The sequence below is a fragment of the Myotis yumanensis genome, unplaced genomic scaffold (genome assembly GCF_028538775.1).
Source record: "Myotis yumanensis isolate MYYU_CA2020_CCGP unplaced genomic scaffold, mMyoYum1.0.hap1 SCAF_2, whole genome shotgun sequence".
In the NCBI taxonomy this organism is placed as follows: Eukaryota; Metazoa; Chordata; class Mammalia; order Chiroptera; family Vespertilionidae; genus Myotis; species Myotis yumanensis.
Genome location: NW_027223753.1, coordinates 174863392 through 174891284, shown reverse-complemented (window position 1 = coordinate 174891284; position 27893 = coordinate 174863392). Strand labels below are relative to the sequence as shown.

Below are 27893 nucleotides of genomic sequence, written 5' to 3'. Positions count from 1 at the left end.
TATGGGATCCTACAGCCTTTTCATAGAGTCCAGTTTTGGGGTGGGGGCAGGTAGAGAAGGTTGGAGTGGGAGAACCTAATGGCCAATAGTAGTTTCTGGGGTGGCACAGCAGATTGTCCTAGCTGCTCTGGGTGGCAGAAGAAAGAGAACTGGCATACAGTTGAATAGAGATAGGGATGTTCTGGTTATAACAGTTTTTTGTTTTGTTTTATGTGAAGAGAAGAGGAGACAGATTTGAGAATGGGTTAGATATTCAGTGGAGACAAATTAGTTCATGCTGGAGAAGCCTATGAGTTATTTACATTTGCCCCAGAGCAAGTCAGATGCCAATACTGGATGCCTGGAACTTTCTGGCTACATACTTTTTGCAATTTTCCCATCTTTGTCTCATCTGACTGTGCTGAGAACTCCTAATTCTTTGTCTCTGGTCCTGTTGACATATCTGGTTCTAGGTGCTGCCTCTTTCATGTACCATAAAGGGTTTCATTTGATTATTAGATTTACTCTACTCTAGTACTGCAGTAAATTAAAATTTCCACTTACCATTCCCTTGACTGCATCCAGGGATTTGTAGTGTAGATGAACTGATTCTTTCCCACGTAGAAACTGACACCATTCGAGATTTGGACAACACTTTTGAGCTTGGTGCATTTGTTGATTCCTTCTCCATGGCAACTGTTCTGTCCATAATGGGGGAGAGGGACACCTGGAGATGTCTAAATTGGTCACTCGTACCAAGAGCTTTGGCTTTCTATTCAGAACTCTTTTATCTGTTGATGTATTTACTCCCTAAGGACTTGGAAATTTTTCCTAATAAATAGAACCACTGAATAACATTGGACAGTGCACCGCACTGGGGAGAGTATGAGCTCTAGACTAAGTCGGCCTAGAGTGTTTCTTTTCCTTCTCACAGGCTGTGAAACCTTTGGGAACTTGCCTGGCTTCTCCCTCATCTATAAAACAGAGTCACCGGAGCCTTAAAAAAGGCCCTGTGGTTCCTGGCACACTGACTTTCATTCTGCGTTAGCATGCCTCCCAGGTATTGGTGGCTGTGTTTGGAACGCTGGTTCCTGGCTCCTCTGCCTACACTGTAGACGTGCCTCTCCTGTCCCAGCTGCTCTGGGTGCCAGAAGAAAGAGAACTGGCAGACAGTTGAATAGAGATAGGAACTCCCTTGTCATACAGTTATTTATTTTGTTTTGTGTGAAGGGAAGAGGAGACAATGATTTGGGAATGGGTTAGATATTCAGTAGGGACCTTCTGGTGGGGAGGGAAGAGGAGAAACTTCCATTAGTTTCCCCTACAGGAGCCTCTGGAAGTAGTGTTGACCTTTTCAGTGCAGTTTTTGTTTCGGGCAATATAAACCTCCTCTCCCTTAGCACCAAGATGGCATTTATGGACAAAGCCCCATAAGCCTGGCTTTTTTCTCTAGAGATCCCCTAACAGGGTGTATGGTGGTCACACAAGGCTGCTTTTTAGATGCTATTTACCTCTGGGTATTGGGAAATCAACCTTCAACTTGTACTTGAGTTGTACTTGTGTTTCCCGCTGTGTGAGCCCTAGGAGACTGACTCATGCCACTTCCTGCACTTCCCCCGACCTCCACAGGAGGGAGGCAGGACCCCAAGCTCTGCGAAGCTTCCTGCTGAGCTGCTGAAGCTCTGGCTGTTTGCTCAGCTGTCATTCCAGGTCTTGTCTTGCCTGAACTGTCTACACGTCCTTACCTGAGGTGTGAGGCACTCCTAGGCTTCCTGTTAGCTTTTCTTTCTTTCTTTCTTTTTTTTATTTTGTTAGGGAGGGGCAGAACTATTGCCCTCTGAGAAGAACATCTTTTTCTTTTCAGTTAGCTTTTGGGTACTTAATTTATTCTTTATTGATACAGGCTCAGACAGTCTTTCTGGGAGACAACGTCTCATTCATTTCTCAGGGGTAAGGGTCTCCTAAGAAAAGGAGATCAGAATGCTATTGAGACTGAGGTAAAGGGTTATGGTAAAGAGATTAACCTTAGTTCTGAGCAGAAGACCAAAGCTCGAGTTTCTGTTTTTCTGATATAAGATTAGTCTCTACCTTTGTTCAGAGGGCAGGCCAGTCCAGGCCTTTGAGGAATTATTATACAAAAAAGCATATAGAGAATTCGTAAGTTGTAAATTTGTACAGAAAATAGACCAACGATAACTAGCTGCTCTGGTGAATATTATCAATAGGTTAAAAAAATAGCTTTTCTGCCCAGCCGGTGTGGCTCAGTTGGTTGAGCGTTGTCCCATGCACCAGGAGGTCGCTGGTTGGATTCCGGTCAGGGCATATGCCCAGGTTGGGTTGTGGGCTCCATTCCCAGGAGGGGGCATGCAGGAGGCAGCAATGGATGTATCTCACATCAATGTTTCTCTCCCTCCCCCTTTCTTTCTCTGAAATCAATAAAAACATATTAAAAAAAAAAAAGCTTCTGGTGTTCTAAACAGTGAAAAACAACCCCCTTTCTGTCCTATGTATCTGCCTTCACCAGGGCTTTGGGTTCCAGGTGACAGCAGGGAATCTGGTGGAGTTGCAGTTGTCTCCCAGGCCTCTCCTCTGGGTAAGAGGATTACACACGGGAGACACTGCTGGCGTTGGCAGTGCCTGAGTACCTTACTCTTCCTGAGACAGGTTCTGGAAGTGAGGGTGGGCCGCAGGTAGAAGAGGACTGGTAGGGTTGGGCATGGCAGCAGAGGGGTCAGGAAGCGGGAGTTGGAGCTGGACCGTGGGGGTGGGCACGGTGGGTAAAGGGGAGAAGAGTGTATGTTGTCCAATGGGAGGAAGGGTTAGGGAAGAAGAATATCCAGGCTGGAGGCTGGGTGGCAGGGAACCCATGTCCGAAGTTCCTGGAGGAATATTCAGGGCTCCGAGGGCTCTGGGTGAGGGTCCAGGAAAGAGTCCATGAGTTCCATTCAAAGGTCCGTGTGTCCTGTTCAGTTGTCCGGGGATTTGGTCTAGGAACCCGGAGGTTTGGTTCAGCAGACCAGGCCTCTTGGCTCTGAATCCCTGCAGCCTCTTCAGAAGTCCAGAGCCAGTAGTCTTGGCCGGGACACTGGAGTTTGTCTCCAACAATCCAGAAGTCCTGTTTGGAAGCTTGTTCGGTGTGAGGAGTAAAGAGGTACTGTGTGGGAGCGCTGTGGTGGGTAGGGCCCGCTTGGCACAGAGGGTGGGCCCTACCACATGCAGCAGGAAGCGCACCTTTCCTCGGAGCAGCTGCTGGAAGCTCAGGAAGATGGCATGGGGATCTTTGTGAGCTGTGGTCCTGCCCTGTGGAGGAAGCTGAGGGCAGAGGATGGGCCTGAGGCCAGAGACCTGGGCCAGATCTCATGCCTCCCTTGTCTATGTGGGTAGATAGGGTACCAGCACCCAGGCTTTATGGCTGGGAGGGAGCATTCCTTGGGAGGTCATCTCTTCTACCTCAAGATTCCTAGAATTCCTCTTCCCTCAGGCCTTCTGAGGAGACTGAGTCAGAAAAGAGGGACATTTCTATAGTTCCCTTGACTGGGGACTTACCTGGGTTCCAAGGAGGCCCTGCAGGGCCCCAAGGAGGAGGCGAACTTGTCCAGAAAGCTGCCCCAGTAAGAATGAGAGGCAAGTGGGTCCCAGCTGTCCCCGTGCTGCCATCACTCCCTCCAGCAGGAGGGTCGTCGCCCCCAGGACGTCCTGTGCCTTGGTCTGCTCCTGGGAAAGAGATGGACAAGAGAAGTGCACTGCTTCAAAGGGCATGCTAATAGCGGGTGGGGAGCTTGGAGGAGTAGCCAGCAGCATGAATCATAGGAGCTGAGAATTGGACAGGACCAAGGTCCCACCCAGCACAGGAATTCCTTCACAGTCTCCTGACAATTGGTCATCAGCCTCTGCTTGAATAACTCCAGTGTCCGGTAACCCTGCCTGGTCTTACACTTACTTTCAGTCAGAAAGCTCTTTTTCTCTCTTTCTTACATTATACTGAAATCTGCCCTTTTATGGCATTTACCTCTTGGTTCTAGTGCTGCAAATCTCGTTCTGCTACAGAACCTTAGGATCATGTGATTCTTTTTTAACTGAGTGTAGAGATGAAACCATCATAAAGAGCATAAAGTTGAAGGGAAGGGCTTGGGGGCACGTGGCAGAGCTGGAACTAAGGGCTCCCTAGGAGCTGCCCTTCCTCAGCCCAGCCCCCTAGGAGATCTGAGGGGGGAATGCGATTCCAGGGGTCTTGAGGATAGAAGAGTTGACCTACCATGGAGTGCTCCTTCCCAGTGGTTTCCTGAGCCTCCGACTAAAGCTCCCCATGCTATACCACGAGACTGCCACTTCGTCCAAGCTAATCAGACAGGCTTTGTATTTTTTTTTTAAACCATTCCTCATATAACATGTTTTCTAACCTCTTCCTGCTCAGGTTGCTTCCTCCTGGGTACATGCTAGTTTAATAGATCCTCTGAATAAATTAGCGTGTGTCTAGTACTCAGTCCAGTATTTTTAAGTGCAGTCCACTCGGAATTTTATGGGGATATTTCCACATTATTGGTGCTAAACATTGAAAGCTACCCAGAACCACTAGGTTTTTAAATAGCTGCCTCAATAATGTTGTTACATGTGAAGTTTGGGGCCAACTCGACCCTCCTCGATCTTTTTCGTAGTAAATTCTAGGGCCAGAAGTTTCTATGAGGGAAGCAGGGCATTGTGGCCTGCAAGCTGGAGTAGGACTTTACTCAAGTACTTTACACATGTAGAATTTTTAATATATCTCTGTTAAATTCCACCATGTTTTGAACCTCGCCTTTCAGTGATTTGAATCTTGATTCTGTCTTTTGTTATTTTTGTGGTGGTTCCCAGCTTTGTGTCATCTGTGGCTGACAGGTCAGTCTTACTTATTCATGCCAACTTAAGAAGCTTGAATTGGAATAAGTCAAAGGCATGGCCCATGGGAGACCTCTGTCCAGCTTTTCATGGTGTTCAGCTTTGAATCTATTTAACACACTGGAACTGCAAGTCGTCATCTTGTCCAGAGGATATTATCACAGTAGAATGTAGATTGGGTTAGAGTGGCCAAGCTGAAGATGAGATATTTTCAGAGAGCTCAGGAATTTTAAAGAATCCACAGGAAGCAACAGGAAACTGATGAAGACTGGGCTTAGAGAAGCCCAGGGAAGGGCTGGCTTTCTTACCGTCTGTGTTTTCCATTCTCCCAAGCTAAAGTCCACAGCAGGCAGCAGGACAGGTGTGGACAAAGGGTTAATGTCTGGGCACTGGCTCTGTTGAAAAAATTGGTGGGAGAGGGGGAGAGAAAGAAGGGGACATGGTCACCTAGTGACTAAGATGCTTCCATGAGTAATAGGTCCAGATTAGTTTTAGAGGAGAGCTTGATTGCAAATCATAATCCTTGTCAAGGAGTGCTGATCAGGAGGTCATGGTCTTACCAAAGACAATATTGGAAGAATAGTGATTGGATCAGGGAGCGAGAGGATTTGATGGGAGTGAGGGTATCTTACCAGTTAAACAGACAGAGGGGACAGTGCTGGGGGGTTCTCACCAGTCTGCCGTGAAGGACATGAGAGTCACGTAGCAGTTTATTTAGCAGTCGGGGGTCACAGGCAGGAGGAGCCGGGCTAGACCGAGTCAGCCGTGCGGTTAGGAGAAGCATGACCACGAGGAGCAGTTCTTAGATTAGGAGAGGTGAGGGTGAAAGGGGTGGGTAAGGAAGAAATCATTGTTGGGTGGTGGTCTGCAATTCCCATTTAGGACCCAGACCTGAAATCCAGGCACTCTGCCACTCAGAGGCCTCATTCCTCGGAAAGTGGGTTCTTCCAGCCCCCCGCCCCCGACACACACTGTAGCGCATCTCCTTTCTTTCCCCTTCTACCATGTTATGATTTGGCTCTCAGCCCCTCAGTGTGTTCTTACCAGTCAGCTCCATTCTGGCCAGGCTGTCTGGGTGGAGTGGCTCCCTGTGTGGGGCCTCTCCCCTGAATCCTTCCTGGGGCCATGGAGGCGGCTTGGGCTCTTGCACTTCTGGGCAGAGTGGGGTGGGGCACGCAGAGTGGGGTGGGGCACGCAGAGTGGGGTGGGGCACGGCACAGGTGGGCTGAGAAAGAGGGTCTGGAATCTATCCTGCAAGTGACGGGGATAATGAACACTTATTCAAGTTTTAAGGAGGAGACTCTGTCTGGCTGGGGGAACAGAGGCTGGGAGGGCTGGCGCTGCCAACCAGTCTAGAACTGCTAAAGCTCTGAGTGCTCCCACGTTTTCTTGTGAATGTAACATATGGTGTCTCCTCTTTGTCAGGGTTTCTCAGTGAATCTGACCCGAGTTTGGTGCCCCTGCCTCCTGCCGAGAGCAGCAGGACAGGATATGTACACAAACACACATCTTAATTGGCCTCAAATTCTGAGCTACCTTGATTGTTTGGTTGGAGAAAGTCTGGCATGGGGATAGAGAAGGGAAGCACTGTGGCATAACCTGAAGAAGGGGGGGGGGGGGGCGGGGGAAGAACCGGAATAAGGCCAGGATGGGGAACTAGCAAATATGTACAATGTATTGAGGGGTAGCTTGTGGAGTGGGGTTGGGGATGGAATTAGGCAAAAACAAACAAATAAGCAATACCAACAGAAACCAAAAAAATTGGACTAATATAAGTCATTGATTAAAAGATTAAGAGAAGGTGGCATGGGAGAAATTAACCTCTAATTTTTTTCCCTATTTACCCCCACACATAAAGCCTCTTAAAGTTTTTCTTTGCTCTCCAAGTTCTGAAATACTGGGTTTTCCAAGGCAAGGAGATGGGCTACCATTACCGAGACTTTCTTCCTGAGGCGAGTTGTCCAGGAATGGATACCTACTGAGTGAGATGATGCCCACCTCACATGGCATACCTCCCCACGGCCACCCACCATATCTCATAGCCCATACCTTCCTCCCTGCCCCCTCTTCAGACCCCTTCCGGTTCCTTCACAGGACCCCCCACATGGCTTCCTCCCTCTTTCACAAGTTGTGCAAAGAGGCCTGCACCTGTTTCAATATTGGGATTTCCTATAGGTCTGTCAACATGCAGGAGCCCTCCTCCCATCACCCTCTCCTTGTGCCCTGGCTTGCCTGACCCAGCTTCCCAGCCCCTGGAACCAGAACCTTAAGCTAACTAGGAATGACTGGGTAAGAATGAAGATTGGAGCTGTGTCTACCTTGGCGCCGAGTTCCCCAAGTCCTAATAATATACTTCCTTTCTCATTTTCCCCCTGCCCCCCCAAAAGCCCATGTTTCCTTTCCTTAGTGCCCGACAGGACTGTGCTGTATTTCACCAAGTCTGTGACCAGTCCCTCAGAACCCAGCACCCCACCCCCTACCCCTGCTCTGCCCTACTCCTCCCATTCTGGGAAGGCCACACGCTTCCTGACAAAGGTCAGTGCCTGTAGGTTCCAGTTTGCCCGCCCCTCCCCCAGCTGAGAGCCCAACTCCTCTTTCCTGTCCTTCCTACCCTCACTTAACTGCAAGCCCTGCTTGCCACTCACCGGGTGGAGAAGGGCTCCAGGACCCAGGTGCAGAGCAGAAGGCACTCTGGGGAGCAGATGGGTAGGAAAGCTTGTGGCGTTGGGTCATAGCCCCTTCCCAGCAGTGGGGTCACACGCCTGCCTGGGCCACTTCTGCCCAATCAGAGAGCAGGGAGCCACCAGGCACTGCGGAGGGCCCCCGGAAGTGACGCCTTCTCCTCCCACCCTCACTGGACCTGGAGCCCCTGCCTGGACCATGGTCTGTTATCACAGCCCGGCTCCTCCACCCACACACACCACCGGGAGGCTCTGTCTTCTCCTAGGAAATGGGCAACCTGGGACCTGGCTGGAGAGGAGATGGGAGGGGAACAGGTTTTTTTTTTCAGGAGGAATCCAGCAGGACATTTTTGTTTTCAGTTCCTGGCTGGCCAAATTTCTATTCCCTAGATACCACACCTGCTGCTGAAGTCCAATAAGGCTCCTGCTTCCCTGCTTCTCTCTCCTATAGCACCTCGGGCCATGGTGGGCAAACTGCGGCTCACGAGCCACATGCGGCTCTTTGGCCCCTTGAATGTGGCTCTTCCTAAGCCTTAGGAGTACCCTAATTAAGTTAATAACCATGTACCTACCTATATAGTTTAAGTTTAAAAAATTTGGCTCTCAAAAGAAATTTCAGTCGTTGTACTGTTGATATTTGGCTCTGTTGACTAATGAGTTTGCCAACCACTAGGGCCTAGGGCAGTGGTTCTCAACCTTCCTAATGCCGCAGTCCTTTAATACAGTTCCTCATGTTGTGGTGACCCCCAATTTCATTGTTACAAATTGAACATAATTAAAGCATAGTGATTAATCACAAAAACAATATGTAATTATATATGTGTTTTCTGATGGTCTTAGGCGACCCCTGTGAAAGGGTCATTCGACCCCCAAAGGGGTCGTGGCCCACAGGTTGAGAACTGCTGCCCTAGCGGGTAGTGTCTTATACCCGCTTTCTGAGTGGGAACATGGGTATTGCCTGTATTAGAGAATGACGCTGTCAGAGGTCAGTGTTGTGGGGAAAGGGTCTGGGCAGTTTGAAAGGACTGCACAGGGAGGGGGTGTGTGCTGGGCTCAGGCGCTCCTCTGCTGGGGCCCACTGGCTCAGACAGCTAAGCTCACTTCTCTCTGCCAGTGTATGCCTTTGCTTGCCGGGTCTTTCTCCCTCTTCCATCGCCTACCATTCCACATGTGACAAGAGGAATAACCAGGCCCATGTGTCCCAGTCTTAGAAAGACAGCTGCTATCCATACCTCCTGCTGGCCTAGCCCCCCTCTTCCTTTGGCCCTGCCTCTGGTTCCTTTGCTTTCCTCTCAATCCCAAGCTCCCCACAGCCTCTGTCCTCAGGGCCTCCTGGCCTGACCTTGTTCCCATTCTCCCTCCCACCCCCCAGTTCTTCTTCAGGCTCTCCCCTGCTCCTCCTCCCCAGGCAGGATGTGCTAAGGAGCATGGCCTAGATCCCGGAATTCTCCATTTCAACCAGATGAGATGCCTCCCAAGATTAGGAAGGAGGGTGCTGGGATGGCTGGGATGGTGTGGGTGGGTGGGTGGGAGGGGACAGGGAGGCAGTCATGACCAGGAAACCAACCAAGACAGAGGAGTTTGAGGTGAGTGGAGAGGCTGAGGGTCCCCTGGGTGAAGGAAGAGGGTGAGAAAGCATGTCAGGTGGGGACGAAGACGGGTGGATGAGCTTGAGGACAGGTTACATAGCAGGGAGGGAAACTGTCACCAGGCGGAAAGGACATAGTCTCTTTCTGGCTAAGCTCCTGTCCTGGTGAACAGTAGAATGAGGAGAGACCTCAGGCAAGAGGTGGGGACACGGGCTAGGCAGTGAGAGTGGGTGGGTGGGGTTTGAGAGGTGCGTGAGCCCAGAGCCAGGGGGAGAGCAGTTGACAGGCCTCTCCTGCACGCTGTCACCCTTGAAGACAAGTCTTCATCCTTCCGCAGAAACCGAATCCCAGCGCAGTGGCCGGCCCAGGCCTCAGGCCTAGCCGTTGCCCCTCCCTGGCCTGGGGTTCTCATCCAGGGCGGGACACGCACCTCCTGCTGGGTCCAGCCACCCTGGGGCCACCGGCAGTGGAGGGGGGCTGCGGGGGCGCTCCAGACCTGCCTCTCCTCCCCTCTTCGCGCCCCCTGTTCCCTCCCCTCCCCTCCCCCTCCGCTCCCCCTGGCCCTCCAGCCCCTCCCTCCTCCCCTGCCCGGTCCCAGCCCCTCCCTCCCCTCCCCCACTCGCGATCCGGGCCGCGGCGGCTGGGCCGGACCCCCCGGGCTCAGCCCGGCCCCTCGCCGAGCCACCGCCGCCGCCGCCCCGTTTGCAGAGGAGGAGGCCCCCGGCCGGGGTGCGGAGCACGGGGCATAAAACGGGCCAGCGCGGCGCCCAGGGCACTAGAGCGGCGGACCGCCGGGTCAGAGCCGACCGCTCGCGCTCCTGGCCTCTCCCTCGCCTGGCCCGGCGCCGACTCCGCGGCCGCCCGACGAGCCCCTCGCACTGCCGGGGCCCTGGCCCCGGCCCCTCCGCCGCACCGCCCCCGGCCCGGCCCTCCTCTCGCCTCCCTCCTCCCTCTCCTGCCCCCTCCTCCTCCCGCCTCCCCAGCTGTCCGGTTCGCGTCATGCCGAGCCTCCCGGCCCCGCCGGCCCCGCTGCTGCTCCTCGGGCTGCTGCTGCTCGGTCCCCGGCCGACCCGCGGCGCCGGCCCCGAGCCGCCCGCGCTGCCCATCCGGCCCGAGAAGGAGCCGCTGCCCATTCGGGGAGCGGCAGGTAGGTGGGCGCCCCGGGGAGGTGCGGGAGGGAAGTCCGCTCGGGGCGAGTCCGTGCCCTCCCCGAGGGGGCGCGGGCGCAGGTGGCTCGGCGCGGCGGGGGGCTGGGAGGGGTGGGCGGGGGCCGGGGCGAGCGGTGCCGGGGACCCAGGGCCCGCTGGCAGCGCCCGGGGCGGGCACCGGCGGGAGCGGGACAGCGGCTGCCAGCCAACGCCGTCCCCGCAGGCTGCTCCTTCGGCGGGAAGGTCTATGCCTTGGACGAGACGTGGCACCCGGACCTGGGGGAGCCCTTCGGGGTGATGCGCTGCGTGCTGTGCGCCTGCGAGACGGTGGGTGCACCGAACCGCCCTGGCCGGGCCCCTCGCGGGCGGGGGAGCACGGGGGTCCCGGGGCGTCGGAGTGGACGCGGAGGTGGCGAGGAGAAAGGAGCGAGCCTGCAGATATTCGGGACAGTTTCCTGGCGGAGGACCGGGGCAGGAAGCGCCCCTTCCAGGCTCAGGTGTTGGCCGTTATTGATCGCCCACTATGTGCCGGGCTGTTTGCCAGCTCCATCTCATCAGTCCCTCACTCACTGACTCCTAGCACAACCCTCCTGGATAGATGCTGCCATGAGCCCCACTTTCAGACGGGGATCCTGAGGCCCAGAGAGTGTAAGGAACTTGTCTAGGGCCCCGCAGCTGCGAGGAGCAGCGTCTGCCTCGGCGGGACCCATTGCCTTGCTCTCTGACCACCCCCCCCCCCCCCACCACCTTCCTGGGTCTTAGGGATCGGTGCTTACACTCAGTTGTTCTGTCTTTTCCGTGAGCAGCCTCCGTGGGGTCGTCGCGCGAGGGGCCCGGGCAAGGTCAGCTGCAAGAACATTAAACCCGAGTGCCCAACCCTGTCCTGCGGGCAGCCGCGCCAGCTGCCGGGCCACTGCTGCCAGACCTGCCCGCCGGGTGAGGCCCGTTTGGTGGTGAGGGGAGGGCGGCAGGGCTGCGTACTTGGTCCCGAGCCCCTCCTCCGGGGCGGATGGAGCCATTATAGCGGACGGAGCGGCCAGTTGGCCCTTCCAGTGCCCCGCTGAAGCCCGCGCCCCCACCCCTGGCGCAGAGCGCAGCGGTCCGGAGAAGCAGCCCACCGGCCTGGCCTTCGAGTATCCGCGGGACCCAGAGCACCGCAGCTACAGCGACCGCGGGGAGCCGGGCGCCGAGGACCGGGCGCGTGGGGATGGCCACACGGGTAGGCAGGGACCCAGCCAGGACCGGGGTCGCGGTTTTGGCGCGGCCGTCACAGCGGGTGAAGATATTAGGGACATCTTCCTTCTCTCCCAGACTTCGTGGCGCTGCTGACGGGGCCGAGGTCGCAGGCCGTGGCAAGGGCCCGAGTGATACTGCTGCGCTCTAGTCTGCGTTTCTCCATCTCCTACCGGCAGTGAGAACGGGCCAGGAGGGAGGAAGAGCGGGCTGGGCGCTGGAGCGGGAGAGTTGGGACAGGCTGGAGGGGCTGCTTCTGGCCCAGGCTCAGAGTCCGTGCTCCCCCCGCACCCTCATTCCCAGGCTGGACCGTCCCACCCGAATCCGCTTCTCAGACTCCACTGGCAGCGTCCTGTTCGAACACCCTGCAGCTCCGACCCAAGATGGCTTGGTGAGATGATGCCATTTATGAGTGCTTATCTAGTTTGGACACTGTGCTGAGAGTGTGCTCTGCATGACCTCCTTTGGTCCTCACAACAGTCCAGTGGGAGGAAGGCACTGACATTATATGCCCATTTTACAGATGAGGAAATTGAGGCTCAGTAGCAGAATGTGATTTGCGCAAGGTCACACAGCTGTAAGTGGTGGAGGCAGGATTTGGACCCCTGGATTCCTTCTTCTTAAAAAAAAATTTTTTTTTTATTGATTTCAGAGAGAAAAGGAGAGGGAGAGAGACATAGAAACATCAATGATGAGAGAGAATCATTGATTGGCTGCCTCCTGCACACCCCCTACTGGGGATAGAGCCGGCGACCTGGGCATGTGCCCTTGGCCAGAATCGAACCTGGGACCCATCAGTCTGCAGGCCGACACTCTGTCCACTGAGCCAAACAGGCTAGGGGTGGATTCTTAAGCTTCCTAGGAGAGCATGGGGGCTCCTTCCCATATTCCTTCTTCATCAGATAGGCCTCTTCGCTGGCCTATCCTGCATACTGTTTGAGTAGGGTCTTCTTGTCTCTCTGCTCCAGGTGTGTGGGGTGTGGCGAGCAGTGCCTCGGTTGTCTCTGCGGCTCCTCAGGGCAGAACAGCTACATGTGGCACTTGTGACACCCACTCATCCTTCAGGGGAGGTCTGGGGGCCCCTCATCCGGCACCGGGCTCTGGCTGCAGGTGAGGGGAGCAACAGCCCCCGGGCATGAAGCTCTATCTTCTCTATACCGAGGAATGGAGTGGGCTGTGGAGGGGACTTTCTGATGGGCTCTCCTGGTCCTCCCCCTCCCAGAGACCTTCAGTGCCATCCTGACCGTGGAAGGCACCCCACAACAGGGCATAGGTGGCATCACCCTACTCACTCTCAGTGACACAGAGGACTCCTTGCATTTTTTGCTGCTCTTCCGTGGGCTGCTGGAATCCAGGAGTGGGGGTAAGTGGGATATGGGGAGGGCATGTGTGAAGGGCAGGGAGAGCACCTGGCTCTCAGCGGTGTCCACATGTACCATCGTTTCAGGACCAGCCCAGGTTCCCTTGCGGCTCCAGATTCTACACCAGGGGCAGCTATTGCAAGAGCTCCAGGCCAATGCCTCAGCCCAGGTGAGCGAAGGTTTGGCTTTTGTTGCCACCTGCTCTGGCCTCTTGCTGCTCCCACCGATTATCCTGCTCTGTCCCTAGGACCCAGGCTTCGCTGAGGTGCTGCCTAACCTGACAGCCCAGGAGATGGACTGGCTGGTGCTGGGGAAGCTGCAGATAGCCCTGGAGAGGGCAGGTAGCCCAGGGCTGCGTATCAGTGGACACATTGCTGCCAGGCAGAGCTGCGATGGTGAGGCAGGGTGGAGCCTGGCTCCCTGGGCACATGCCACTGAGAGGCATAGACAAGTGCCAGGGGCAGGGCCAGGGTGGATATGGGAGGGATCCTGGGGGCTGGGGGTATGAATGGCCATGGGGCCAGCCTGCCTCCACTTGTCTTGCCCCTCTGCAGTCCTGCAAAGTGTCCTTTGTGGGGCCGATGCCCTGATCCCAGTTCAGACAGGTGCAGCTGGCTCAGCCAGCCTTACACTGCTAGGAAACGGCTCCCTAATCTACCAGGTAAGTCAGGGGCTGCAGGAGGTGGAAGGGCAGTAGATTGAGGCAGAGATTTGGCCTGCAGTTCAGGCCCCAGGCCTTCTCTGCCACTCCAGTTTGCTCTACCCAACTCTGCCCACCAGGTGCAAGTGGTAGGTACAGGCAGCGAGGTGGTGGCCGTGACGCTGGAGACCAAGCCTCAGAGGAGGGACCAGCGCACTGTCCTGTGCCACATGGCTGGACTCCAGTCGGGAGGACACACAGTGAGTGATACAGGCAGAGCTGGGCCACAGGGCCCATGTACCACAATGTGGGGGTTGTGGGAAGCTAAGTTGGGTGAGCAGATAGGTTCAGCATCATCATTCACTCATTCACAGGCTCTCTCATTGATACATTGATTCACTGGACACATTTTTAGTGAGACTCAGGCCAAAGAGTACAAAGAAAATCAGATATGGCCCCTGTCCTCAGCAAGCTCATGTCAAATGAGAGGAGTAAGACAGGGAGACCAGTGCAGGAGATCACATACTAATTGTGAGAGCAATGGCTGCCGCTTATTGAGCCTTTCTAGGTGCCACGTACTAGACTGGTTGCCTTATATTATTGTTGGCCCTCGCAGTACCCGTTTTAGAGATGATGAAGTGAAGGATCAGAGGTTAACTCTTCAAGGTTATTACATACGTAAGAAGTGGCAGAGAAGGGACTTGAACTTGGGCCTGCAAGGTTCTTATTCAGTGTTACTGGTGTGGGGAAGTGTGTATGGGTGTAGTGGGGGCACAAAACATGGAAAGGCTTCAGAATCTTAGGGTTGTGTGAAAGCTGAGGAGGGTTCACCTGGGGTCTGACAGGCTCCAGGTAGGGCTCACCCTTCACTGTCCCCTAGGCCATGGGCGTCTGCCCTGGGCTGGGTGCCCGAGGGGCTCATATGCTGCTGCAGAATGAGCTATTCCTGAACGTGGCCACCAAGGACTTCCCAGATGGAGAGCTGCGGGGGCATGTGGCTGCCCTGCCCTACAGTGGGCACAGCGCCCGCCATGACAGTGAGTGCCCCATAGGTTTGCCTGCCCTTTGCTGCCCTCTAATCAGTGACTCAAGTATGTAAGGGATGGTGTCAGAGCGCTAGAGCCTGATGTGTCTTTCTCTGCGTGAGCTCTAGGTTTGCATCCGGAGATGTATAGGTGGGATGTAAAGGGTGGCCCTCCTGGGAGACCCTCCCTGTTGCAATGGTGCAGGGGTCTAAAACTTGCTGCCCCCCCCAGCCCTGGGCTTATGGATAGTGTCTGCCAGCTCACGGGGTCTGTGCTGGGCAACATGGGAATGCCGGGATTGAGTGGCTGCTCTAGGCCACCTTCTCATCTGTCCCCTCTCCTCTGTCTGGATCCAGCACTGCCTGTGCCCCTGGCAGGAGCCCTGGTGTTGCCCCCTGTGCAGAGTCAGGCAGCAGGGCATGCCTGGCTCTCCCTGGATACCCACTGTCACCTGCACTATGAAGTGCTGCTGGCTGGGCTTGGTGGCTCAGAACAGGGCACTGTCACTGCCCACCTCCTCGGTCCACATGGGATGCCAGGGCCCCGGCGGCTGCTGAAGGGATTCTATGGCCCAGAGGTGAGGATGTGATTGGAAAATATCTGCTTTTTAGCTTAAAGGTGTGTGTGTGTGTGTAAGCAGAGAACAGGCTACCTGGTATGGCAGAGCTGGCATGGGCTCAGGAGTCAGACAGACCGAGCTGTGGACCTGACCCAGCCTTTTATTATTCATCCTCTTTCCTGCGTCCTTCTCTGGTGGGATCCCTTGAATTGTATGTAATATCCTGGACCTCCAGGGGAGTAGGTGGGGTGTCCAAGCCCCCGGAAGTAGATGGGTGGTCAGGGACTTGTCAGAGAGACTGGGTTCCTGAGCTCCATACCATTGCTAATGAGCTTTGCTATCCTGGAGACCTTATTTCATCTCCCTGGGTCTCAGTTTCCTCATCTGTAAATCAGGAACAGTAGACTCAGCCCTAGAGTGCCTTGTTCCCATCCCTTATCCTATCTACTCACAGGCCCAGGGCGTGGTGAAGGACCTGGAGCCTGAGCTGCTGCTGCACCTGGCACAGGGCACTGCCTCCCTGCTGATCTCCACCAAGGGGAGCCCCCAAGGGGAGCTTCGAGGGCAGGTAGGCAGCAGTGGGGATGGGTCAGAGTTGGGCTGGCACCGAGTGTCTCTGTGCCACTTGCTCTCCCCCAGGCCTGGGGGGTGGAAGTATCACACTTGTTTACTGCTTGGGAGGATGAAGCCATACAAGGCACATAAATAACAAGGCCGGCAGCAGGGAACCCTGTGCCTGGCAGCGAGAATGATTGCTGGGATGAAGAGCATCCTTTTGGGGCACAGGGGCACTCAGGGGATGAGGTGTTTCTGCTTGGCGGGCTGGCTGCTGCTGGTGGAGACACAAGGGGGAGCCCGGGCGCTGCCTCAGCTCACCTCTCCTCCCAGGTGCACATCGCCAACCAATGCGAGGTGGGCGGCCTGCGCCTGGCGGAGGCAGGGGCGGAGGAGGCCCGGAAGCCTGGGGCTCCTGAGGCAGTGGGCACAGCTGCACTGCCCATGCTGCCCACTGTGCCCGGCCCTGATGCCCCAGTGCCAGTCAAACCAGGCAGCCCCTGGAGAGCCCGAGACCCCAACACTTGCTTCTTCGAGGGACAGCAGCGCCCCCATGGGGCTCGCTGGGCACCTAACTACGACCCGCTCTGCTCACTCTGCACCTGCCAGGTAGGAGGCGTACTGGGGCCTGGGTTCTGGGGCAAGGGCTCCAGTCAACCTCCCACCTCTCCCTGCAGAGGCAGACAGTGATTTGTGACCCTGTGGTGTGCCCGCTGCTCAGCTGCCCGAGTCCAGTGCAGGTGCCGGACCAGTGCTGCCCTGTGTGCCCCGGTGAGTGCCATGCAGGGGTGGAGACAGTCATGGGGGCCCCGCCAATGGGGGATGAGGCCTCTAAGAAGGGAAGGAGGCTGTCACCCTCTGCCTTCACTATTTTTTGGCTCCACAGAGAAACAAGATGTCAGGGACCTGCCAGGGCTGCCGAGGAGCAGGGACCCCGGAGAGGGTGAGCTGGCAGTGTATGAGCCAGGGTGGGGAACCAAGAGGCACTGTCGGGTGGGACCAGGAGGGGGACGGTGGGGTGAGAGTATATATGGGTGGGTGAAGGCTGAGAGACACAGGTTTCAGTGACACCTGATAGGCTTCATTAGAGTTACTGGCCTGAGAATGGGCCCTGCGGTTAGAGGGTGTGGGGTTGGCCTGAGCCTGAAGCCTTGGTTTTTGGATCCAGCCAATGAGCTCAGTACTAATGGCAGCTGGCCACTGTCTGCCACCAGGCTGTTATTTTGATGGTGACCGGAGCTGGCGGGCAGCAGGTACCCGGTGGCATCCTGTCGTTCCCCCTTTTGGCTTAATTAAGTGTGCCGTCTGCACCTGCAAGGTATGGCTGCTCAGTCTTCTCCAGTGCTACACCCCCGTGGGGCTGCGGAGATGGGAAGGGGCCTCCAGGAGAGGAAAAGCCCAGCCTTGGTGAGGGGGGCTCAAGGATCAAAATAATATGAGAAAGTCCTTTGGGCTTTGAGAGCTGGCTTCCTGCAGGAGAAGGGCAAGGGTGACCTGTGTGAATTCTGGCTCTGCCAGCTGACTAGCTCCATATCACCCGGGCACTTCCTGTTCCCCCCTGAGCTGCACTTTCCTCTCCCGTGAGCGGATGTGCTAGCACCTACCTGGCAGGGCTACAATGAGGATTTAGTTCAGGAATATAAAGCACCAGCCCAGGGCCTGAGTAAAAGGCCATGGATATATTACTCGAGGTATGCGGAAGGAGAGGGAGGAAGCAGGAGTGCTCCCCCTCCTTCCTAACACCCCTCACACAATGGATCCCTACAGGGGGACACGGGAGAGGTGCACTGTGAGAAGGTGCAGTGTCCCCGGCTGGCCTGTGCCCAGCCTGTCCGCGCCAACCCCACTGACTGCTGCAAACAGTGTCCAGGTGAGGGGGGTGGGCACTGAGGCCTCTTGGGGCAGATAGGGCCCTTCACGCCTTGTCCTGGGTGAGGGGATGCACAGTGAGGGTGGATGGAAGGGACTTCTCAGCTAATTCAGCATTTCCTGAGCACCACTCTGTGCCTAGTCTGGAGCCAGGGTTCTAAACACAGTGGAAAGATGTGCATGTATTAGTGGGCTATGATGGGTTCTAGTTCCTGCCCCATCTATCCATTCATCCATCCAACCAACCAGCCAACCAACCAACCCATCCATCCACCCATCCACCCAATCCACCCATCCACCTATCCATCCATCCATCCATCCACCCACCCATCCACACATCCACCCACCCACCCACCCACCCACCCATTCATTCACCGACCCATCCACCCACCCATCCACCCATCCACCCATCCATCCATCCATCCATCCATCCATCCATCCATCCATCCACCCATCCACCCATCCATCCATCCATCCAGATTTATCACCTATTAAGGGCCAGAAACTGCTAGGTGCTGGAGATTCAAAGACAAATAAAACCTGGGTGGCCCTCAGAGCGCTCAGATCTACTGACCTCTTCCTCTTCATCTCCCTCTCTCCCTTCCAACAGTGGGGTCAGGAACCCACCTCCAACTGGGGGACCCCATGCAGGCCGATGGGCCCCGGGGCTGCCGGTTTGCAGGGCAGTGGTTTCCGGAGAGCCAGAGCTGGCACCCCTCAGTGCCCCCCTTTGGGGAGATGAGCTGTATCACCTGCAGGTGTGGGGTAAGAGAGGCCTGGGGGGTTTGTGTGAGGTGGGCATTGGAGGCCTCACCTGGACTAGGGGGACCTTCCCAGGGAGGGCAGGCTCCTGGGGGCGGCCCTCCCTGAAGAGGCTGAAGGCTGTTGTGCCCCCGTGCCTCTGGGGACCCTCAGGATCTGCTCTGTCCTGCCTCAGGCAGGGGTGCCCCACTGTGAGCGAGATGACTGTTCGCTGCCACTGTCCTGCGGCTCAGGGAAGGAGAGTCGCTGCTGCTCCCACTGCACGTCCCACCGGTGTAAGTGAGGGGACCCAGGGGCAGCAGCCCTGGGCTGACCGTGGGATGCTGAGGAGGGAAGGAGCACCCGCTGTGTGCCAGGGACAGTGCCCTCTGCTTCACAATTGCCACTCCATTCTGCCCTCAGAGTTGACCTGGTGGGCTTGTTATTGGTAGTCTTTTACTTATTTTTTTTAAAAATATGTTTTTATTGATTTTTAGAAAGAGAGGAAGGGAGAGGGAGAGAGAGAGAGAAACATCAACAAGAATCATTGATTGGCTGCCTCCTGCATGCCCCACACTGGGGATCAAGCCCACAACCTGGGCACATGCCCCAACCGGGAATCGAACCGGGACCTCCTGGTTCATAGGTTGATGCTCAACCACTGAGCCACACTGGCTGGGCAGAGTCCTTTCTTTACAAATGAGATTTCTGAAGTTCGAGGAATTAGGCTACTAGGTTAAGGTTACGCAGCTGTTCTGTGCTGACTTGCTTAGAAAATACTGACCTTTCTGGGACCAGCACAGGGATACTTTGCTGGGCTCTCTGTGCCTCCTCAAAGTTCGCTCCTTCTGTCCTCAGCAGCCCCAGAGACCAGGACAGCGCCAGAGCTGAAGAAAGAAGCCCAGGGCTCCTAGGGAGCAGCGGGAAGGCCCATGACCAAGAGGATGGGGCCTGGGCTGGGAGAAGGAGTGGCGCCGAGGACCCTGCATCCTCCTGCGGGAAACCCAGTGCCTTTGGCTCCTCTTTTCCGCCCCTTCTCCCTCCCCCACTACCTCTGGGACCACAACTCCACAAGGGGGAGGGGCTGTCAAGGCAGACCCAGGCCATGTCCACTCCAACTCCTGCCCTGTCACCCTCTGGCCTCTGCCTTGGAAGCCCAACCCCTCTCCTTCTGTACATAATGTCACTGGCTTGTTGGGATTTTTAATTTATCCTCACTCAGCACCAAGGGTCCCCCCACCACTTCACTCCTGCTGCCCCTGAGCTGAGCAGAGTCATTATTGAAGATTTTTGTATTTATTAAAACATCTTTTTCAATCTTTGAGCTAAAGGTCTTTCTTTATGGCCAGGGACCCCATGGACAGGGGGCTGAGAGTAGGAGGGTGGAGAGATGAACTCTGGCTCCAGGAGCTTTGCTCGGACCCTTGGGGAGTGGGAAGAGACCTGAGACGAAGCAGATGGCACAGCAGCTGGCTGGCAGGCCTGATTCCACAGAGAAGCTTGGGCCTATCTTTGAGGTGGACTAGAGCCTCAAGAACGAAGGCACTCTGAAGCAGAACTTAGGTGCAAGTTTGGTTTCCACTGGTCTACCTGTGGCTGGCATTTTTGCTGACTCCATGTTTGAAGTTGCTCCAAAGAGAGAAAAGTATAACCAGCCTCTATTTTCTTTATCTAAAATGAGGCAAACACTTTGGGTTAATCTTCTTTCCTGGAAACTAAGTGCATTCTGGACCAGTTCTGGGGAAATTCTGGATCAGAGTGGATTGGAATCAGCCCTAGTCCAGTTCTTGGCTGAGCTTATCTAAGTGATGCACGGAATAAGGCCCCTTGTTCCTTTCTCCCCTTTCCTGCCACCAGCACCTGGGCACTCCCACAGACCTCACAGGCTTGTGGGGAATAAGAGCATCAGGATCGAGAGCTGTCAAATACACGCACCTGCAGGCTTGTCTTTTGTATAAACAATGTGGGATGAAATGAGCCTGGAATTTTATGACCTAGTGGGGTAGTAGGAAGGGGAAACCAGCGCCTTCTTATTTAGGGACAGGCGTGGTGTGTTGTGCTTGAGAAGTTATGGTCTTAGCCCATTGAAGCATCAAGTTCCAGTTCTGCTATTAACTCGCTGAGTGATTTAACCTCCGCGAGTCCCTATTTCCTTTCTGTAAAACAGAGATCTCCCTCATAGGATCCAGTCAGAGCTTGTGAATCACACAGCTCAGTGCTTGGCATACATTCATTGCAAAGACACTCGAGCTGAGGTAGGGTTCCTGGAGCTGGTTTGAAATAAAAGGCAGGGAGAAATCTGGGGAGGAGAGTGGCAATGGGTTTCAACTTTGGTGTGATAGTCTGCCGGGTGCTCAGGCAGAATGGGGAGGCCAGGCTGGGGATGAGAAGATGATGAGGATGGAGAAACTGAACTTGGCCCAGAGCCCTGGCTGTCAGTAGGGGTATTAGAGGGTCAGATAGGGAAGAAAAAGCAGCAGGATTGGCATGGGGCTAGATGCAGGGAACCAAGTACAGCTCCAGGTGTGGTGTGATGGAGGATTTAGCCCAGAAACTGATGAGGGAGTTTGGTGGGAAGAAGGGTTGAGAAAGGAAATTTTAATCCCTAGATTTAACATGAGTTTGCTACTGACACTCACAAGACAAGAGGAAGAGTGCGCATCCACGGGGTGGCTCCATGGGCTCCTGGATCCTGCCCCCAGGCACCCAGCCAGCCTTCAGAGCAGCATCAGTGGATGTCAGTTGAGCAAAGGAATGAACAGTGTGAGGTTCGCAGTACAGGAAACTGAGTCAGAGAGTCAGGCAGATTGAAGGAGGAGAATTTATTCTGCGCTCTCGGGCGAGGTCCACAGGTCCTGGGGTTGGGCCAGTGGAGTCCGGCCGAGAGGGAGTAGGGGCATTTTTTTATACAGCTGTTCAGTGAGGGCAGGGGAGCATGAGCTGTGGGAGTTCCTGCCTCGGGGGTCGTCACAGTTTCCAGGTGTCGTCATCTGTCTGGTAGCTGACCTGTTAGGAATTCCAGGGCGGGACTGGTATCTGCGTCACCATTTACCTGGTGCACTGGCCTCTTACGGATTCTAGGAAGGGCCCAGTATCTATGTTACCATCTGCCTGGTGGAGGCATGCATCAGCTCCTGGACCCCCTTTCGACCTAACAAACAGCTAATGGATCCAGGCAGACCATTGTTCTTCTTAGACCACAGTCCTTGAAACACCTTTCCCCTCACGGGCCTGCATTCTAACCAGAGCTGACCTGTCCCCAGATCCTGGGGACCTGGTACAGTGACTGCAGGGGTCCAGCCCTGGGCAGATGGGAACCACACGTCAGACAACTTGGAAGCCCTGACTTGCAGAGACCTCAAGAGGGCACCCACCCATTCACCTTTAGGCAACTGCATCACCTCAGAGAGTCCTTTGCCTTCCTAAAAAAACAAAAGCAACCCTAAAACCGTAACAAAACCCAAGGAAAGCCCATCCTGGACAGAGGATTTTAGTGTCTCAGATCAGGTGCTGGTAAGATTTAAAATTGGGTCAGTCAAGCCTTCTATGGGGTAGAGGGTTGGACTGGGCCTCTGAGCTTCTCCTGGGAAAGAGATGGAAGGTAATACACAGGGGCGCTGGCTGCCAGAGGAGAGAGGGGGTGGTTCTGATACACCCGTTTTTTGAGGTGTCCTTCCCATGCAGTCCTCCACTTTGTGCGTTCTGCGGTGACACCCCTGTGCCATCTTTTATTTGCCACATCCAAATTTTGGTGTCTGGTGAGGGACAGCCATGGGGGCTGTGACATGGTGGCGCTGCTGGCAGCTGGCAGCTGGCAGCCACCAGTTTGCTTTGGGCCCGTCACCTGGAGCAGTGTCTGTGTAGGTATTTGGGTAGTTTACGGCAATGAGTGGCTATTTTCAAACTCTGCCTCAGACCCTCAGACATGTGAAAGGGCCTCCAGGCAGCAGGAGAATGGGGGCTGTGGAGAGTGGAACAGCCCAGGTGCTTGTTGGGAGTGGTGAGTCCAGGGCCCCCCACTCAACTTCCACGTTGGCTGCTGCACTTCTCAGAAAGAAGTCGTTGGCTTTCTAAAAAGTTTCAGACAACTGTTTTATTGCATTTCACCCTTAGTCTTTATGAAAACAATGGGAAGTAGACACACAAAAGTGTGACACTTTTTGTGGTTGTTAATCCTCACCCGAGGATATTTTTCCATTTCAGAGAGAGTGGAAGGGAGGGGGACACACAGAGAGAGAAACATCAATGTGAGAGAGACACACTTGAACCGGATTGAACCGGATTGAACAGGCTGACGCTCTATCCACTGAGCCAAACTGGCCAGGGCAAAAGTGTGACCCTTCTGACACAATGACAGTGACAGAAGGGGGTGTCTCATAAAGCAATGGGATTAGGACCAGGGGGCCATTCAGCAGGCATGCTGGAAGGGACACATTTTCACTCATCAGATTTTTGGCTAGTCAGAGATGAAATGTGAAGGAAAAAACAGAATATGTATGGAACACTGGAAATACATTGTTAAGGATGACAAAAGGGAGGGAATTTTTGTGACTGTTAATGATTATAAAGTTCTGAGAACGAAGCCACCCTTTTAACATTGCTTGGCTCTAATGTATGTTTTCATGGATCAAGGGGGCCGCCAGGATGACGTTTGCTCACCATAAAAGTAAATCATTGCGAACAATTATAGTTATACACAAATGTGTGGGGAAGAAAGAAAAATTCACCTGTTAGAAAGATAAAATCCCAACCCCTGCATAATCGCTATTAATAACTCACTGAGTATTTTTCTGAGTTTTAGTTTGCCCAGCCCCAGCCCTGCCCCCACTCTGGGTCCTGCCCCTGCAGCACCTCTGCCCCCACTTGTGGAGTGGCTGTGATGCCTGTTCTTGCCCCAGTTGAGGGTATTCGTGTGATAACCTCTGGAGCTGGAGCACATGCAAGTCTGCACAAATAAGGAAAGCAGGAGATTGCATTTAAGGGAAATCTGACCCTTTGTATTTAAATTGGCAGGGGAGGCAAAACCCCAGAAATTTGGAAAAAATTTTCACCAACTCAGAGAAGTTGGCAGATTGGTTGGTATTCAGTGATTTGATTTTCAGGGCAGTGACTAGAGTCCATCAGCTCCTCAGCAGAAGGGTGTTGAGTAGGCCTCGAGGTTGTCTGGTCCTCATGTGGGCAGCAGAGGTTGGCTGGTGAGGCTGTAGTTTGAAAATCTCACTGAACGCCACCTAAAGAAGCATCATGCAGAAAACACAAATGGGGTCCTGAAACTGCTCAGGAAAGGGGTTCATGCAAAAGAAGGGGGGCAAGGAAAGGTGATAGGGGCGGGTACCTGCCCTGGAAAGGCTCTAGATCAGCGGTTCTCAACCTGTGGGTCGCGACCCCTTTGGGGGTCCAACGACCCTTTCACAGGGGTCGCCTAAGACCATAGGAAAACACATATATAATTACATATTTTTTTGTGATTAATCACTATGCTTTAATTATGTTCAATTTGTAACAATGAAAATACATCCTGCATATCAGATATTTACATTACGATTCATAACAGTAGCAAAATTACAGTTATGAAGTAGCAACGAAAATAATTTTATGGTTGGGGGTCACCACAACATGAGGAACTGTATTAAAGGGTCTCGGCATTAGGAAGGTTGAGAACCACTGCTCTAGATGCTGGAGGACAAAAGATGCCTCATTCTCCCCACCCCCACCCCTTTCCCCTGCAGCTCCTGCAGCTGGAACCAGATCAGCCCCAGGTGTCTTCTCAGGGGAGCAGGGAGCCCACTTGGGGAGGGGCCCAGCACTGCTCCTCTGAGCCCTCTCCCCCTAGGTCCCAGGAGGTCTAAATCAGAGTTACTTTCAGGACTCATCCCCCTCTCCCCTTGACACAAACATTACTGCACCTGCTGGCTGATGCCAGAAATTCCTTTAGAAGAGTTTTTTCCTTCCACAACCGGAAGATGGGAGTTTTAAAATGCAAACAACTGGTTAAGATATTAGGTCAGCTGCTAAAGTATAACCTATCAGTCAACAAATGCAAATGACTATTGTCAGATTCTCTTTCTTTTGAGGAGAGGGGAGTTAGAAAAAAGGTAGAGGCTGGGAGACGAAGGAAGGGTGAGGAGGTAGGGAAATGGGAACGCACTGACAGCCGTCCAGGCAGGGACATTGACAAGGGCCGGGCTGTTACCTTCCAGACCTCCACGAGGAATAGTTGCTGTGGGAGATGGAATTTCTGCCCTGCACATCTGTGCACTCTCCCAGCTTAGCGGGAACTCGGCCACTCAGACATATGATTCACATCAACGATGTTTTTCCTGACTTTCAGAGTTTTTTTTTTTTTAAAAGAAAGGCTGACGTTATTATGAAGGAACTTTTTTCTCATAGGTTTCAACTGAGGTATCACTTAGGTTCCAAATGAGGTACCACTGGGAATGGCACCAGGGAAGACCTTCAGACGTAGTTTTTAAAAAAATATATATTTTTGTTGATTTCAGAGAGGAAGGGAGAGGGAGAGAGAGGTAGAAACACCAATGATGAGAGAGAATCACTGATCGGCTGCCTCCTGTAAGTCCCACACTGGGAACTGAGCCAGCAACCTGGGCATGTGCCTTGACCAGGAATCAAACCGTGACCTTCTGGTTCATAGGTGGATACTCAACCACTGGGCCACGCCTGGGCCAGAGGTAGTTTTTAATTTCCCCAGCCCTCCTCCAGGGATAGGTCATCGAGGGAACTTCCTGACAGGGATTAAAAAAGTAGTGTTTTGCCCGGACTGGTTTGGCTCAGTGGATAGAGCGTCGGCCTGCAGACTGAAAGGTCTCAGGTTCGATTCCAGTCAAGGACATGCACCTTGGTTGCGGGCACATCCCCAGTGTGGGGTGTGCAGGAGGCAGCTGATCGATGCTTCTCTCTCATTGATGTTTCTAACTCTCTAACCCTCTCCCTTCCTCTCTGTAAAAATCAATAAAAAATATATTTTAAAAAAAGTAGTGTTTTATTTTCAACTGGTAACAAATTTAATACATTTTTATTGAAAAAAAAGTTTTGGCAAACAGAAAAGGGTAAAGTGAAGAAATTTAATGTTAATTATCTAATAGAATTAAAACACCACCTCAGAAATAATCCTCATTTAACTTTGATTTCCCTCCTAATCTTTTTCTGAACATGAATATACCATGATTTATTTTGAACATTTCAGATGGTTATTTCTAGTGAACCAGCTTTTTAAATTATAAAAGTAATGCTTGCACAATGTAGGAAATCTGGTTAAAGAAAAAAAGCCAGAATTTGTTTTTGCAGAGAATACAAAGTTTTTTGAGATACTTTCTTCCTCTTGTGTGTTTTGGTGAGTTTATCCTGTGTTTATAGTTTTATATCCTTCTTTTCTCTGCTTGGCCCTATTATCACATATCTCATGAGCTTTTGCCATGGATTGTTGGGGTTTTAAGAGACTCTTTTTCCACATATGGGTGAAGCCAGACGCAGAGGCAGAGGGATAAGCTGGAACCCCACAGCCTGAGTGCGGGCGTGGGATAAACTTGGCCCTCGGTCTGGTGGGATAACGGCAGGGCAGATACGTGGTGACAGCGCCTGGGATAAAGAAGGAATGAGTTTGGACACCTAAGTTGAACCACAGTCTGAAGCAGTGGGAAGCCATGAAGATGCTGGTAAGTGGCAGTCAGAGGGAGCCACAGATGTGCCTCCACGGGGGGAGGGGCTGTCCCCCTGAGATCAGGCAAAGGCTGTTCCAAAGCTTGGAGGAGCTCTCTCCACATAGCTGTGGTTACCTTAATAGTTTGCAACGTGTGTATTCGTTTTGGTTGCCAAGAAGACTCAGCTGAGTGGATTTAGGCTCAGGAGATAACATTTTGTGAGAAGAAGGGAGGCAGTTGTTGGGGATGGTGGTGGGGACGGGCCTGAGGAGCAAGAAAAGGCTGCTTTGCGATTGACCTCTATTGCCCCAGTTTACTTACTTGTAAAAACTTCCCAGAAACATGGCATGTCTTGAACCAGCAGCAGCTTAGTACAGCGGTTTAAATCCAGGGCCTGACACTTCAAAAAAATTTGAGATAACATTGATTAACAACATTATGTAAGTTTCAGGTGTACAACATTCTAATTTGATATCTGTGTACAGTATAGCACGCTCACCACCTAAAGTCTTGTTTTCATCCATCACTGAACATTTGACCGCCTTTAGCCATTTCACTCTCCCTCATCCTCTTTCCCTCTGGTGACCACCAATCTTTTGTCTGTATATGAGTTTGTTTTGTTTTGTTAGTTTATTTTTATTGATTTCAGAGAGGAAGGTAGAGGGAGAGTGAAATAGAAACATTAATAACGAGAGAGAATCATTGATTGGCTGCCTCCTGCATGCCCCCCACTGGGGATCGAGCTCGGAACCCCGGGCATATGCCCTTGACCGGAATCAAACCTGGGACTCTTTGGTCTGCAGGTTGACGCGCTATCCACTGAGCCAAATCAGCTAGGGGTATCACATCTTCTTTATCCAATCATCTTGGCTATTGTAAATAATGCTGCAGTGAACATAGGGTTGCATATATCTTTTGAATTAGTGTTTTCATATTCTTCAAATACCCAAAGAGGAATTGCTGGATATATGGTAGTTCTATTCTTAATCTTTTGAGGAAACTCTATACTGTTTTCCATAGAGGCTGCAACAATTTATAATCCCACCAACAGTGTACAAGAGTTTCCTTTTCTCCACATTCTCAAAGACACATGTTATTTCTCATCTTTTTGATAATAGCCATTCTGATGGGTGTAAGGTGATTGATACTTCATTGTGGTTTTGACTTGCATTTCCCTAATAATTAGTGATGTTGAACATCTTTTCATGTGCCTGTTGACCATCTGTATGTCTTCCTTGGGAAAATATCTATTCAGATCTTTGTCCATTTTTTTAAAAATTGGGTTTTTTTTTAATTGTTGAGTTGTATGACTTTTTAAATATATTTTGGTTATAACTCCTTTTTTGGGAATATTATTTGCAAATATCTCCTTTCATTCCAAGGCCTGACATTTTTTGGCTGTGTGGTCTTAGGCAAGTCATTTGACATATCTGAGCCTCAGTTTCCTGCAAAATGGTGATAATGATGGTTTTCTGTATGATTGTTATAAGGCACATGCAGTCCTGGCTGGGTAGCTCAGTTGGTTAGAGAGTTGTCCTGATACACCAAGGTTGGAGGTTTGATCCCCGGTCAGGGCACATTTAAGAATCAACCAACGAATACACAAATAAGTGAAACAAATCAATTCTTCTCTCTCTCTCTCTCTCTCTCTCTCTCTTACCAATAAATAAACAATTCTAAGAAAAAAAGATATGTAACATGCTTGGCATAGAGTTGACACTCAATGACATCACTGTAATTAGACCTGATTGGGATGGGATTCATTAGGGAGGTATAAAGTGCTATGCATGCCCATGGAAGTGTGAGGTTATTCTGGGGTAGAGGAAATGGAGTGCTAAGGCCTCTATTGTGTGATAGGACAGAAATTATCATTGCTTTTCTACTGTCAAAGAGAGTCTTTCGTAGCCAGCCTAATCCTCACCCTCCTTTCCCAGCCCAGAGAGGAAACATTCTTTCTTGCTGGGTGTGAGGCTACGACAA

The 27893-nt window shown here is 52.9% G+C and overlaps 2 protein-coding genes across 6 annotated transcripts; one reads left to right on the top strand and one right to left on the bottom strand.

Annotated features, from left to right (window-relative positions):
• Positions 1-544: 544 nt before the first annotated feature.
• THPO (thrombopoietin) lies at positions 545-7999 on the bottom strand. Its single transcript, XM_070403779.1, is given in 9 exon segments — positions 545-3291; positions 3526-3693; positions 5163-5249; positions 5528-5655; positions 5899-6044; positions 6094-6105; positions 7500-7711; positions 7714-7739; positions 7990-7999. Coding segments are annotated over 9 exon segments (1455 nt in total). The 3' UTR covers positions 545-2625.
• Positions 8000-9816: 1817 nt separating this feature from the next.
• Positions 9817-19579, top strand: CHRD (chordin). Of its 5 annotated transcripts, none has more exons than XM_070406665.1 (23): positions 9817-10271; positions 10496-10599; positions 11079-11208; positions 11363-11491; positions 11584-11683; positions 11809-11896; positions 12474-12615; positions 12728-12868; positions 12953-13035; positions 13114-13261; positions 13421-13527; positions 13647-13766; positions 14387-14543; positions 14888-15108; positions 15545-15658; positions 15979-16254; positions 16323-16416; positions 16532-16588; positions 16860-16963; positions 17413-17515; positions 18125-18279; positions 18452-18551; positions 19117-19579. In XM_070406665.1, exons 1-23 carry the CDS (start codon positions 10124-10126, stop codon positions 19167-19169), a joined length of 2874 nt encoding a protein of 957 aa, XP_070262766.1. In that variant the 5' UTR covers positions 9817-10123; the 3' UTR covers positions 19170-19579. The 5 variants fall into 5 exon arrangements, with proteins under 5 accessions (XP_070262766.1, XP_070262765.1, XP_070262767.1 ...); XM_070406664.1 differs by having other exon boundaries at positions 19114-19579; XM_070406666.1 differs by lacking the exons at positions 17413-17515; positions 19117-19579 and having other exon boundaries at positions 18452-18537.
• The last annotated feature ends 8314 nt before the right edge of the window (positions 19580-27893 follow it).

Coding starts and splice junctions, on each gene's coding strand:
- CHRD (XM_070406664.1), top strand. CDS start 10,124: ATGCCGAGCCTCCCGGCCCCGCCGGCCCCGCTGCTGCTCCTCGGGCTG. Junction 13,528..13,646: donor ACGGCTCCCTAATCTACCAG/GTAAGTCAGGGG, acceptor TCTGCCCACCAG/GTGCAAGTGGTAGGTACAGG. Junction 13,767..14,386: donor TCCAGTCGGGAGGACACACA/GTGAGTGATACA, acceptor ACTGTCCCCTAG/GCCATGGGCGTCTGCCCTGG.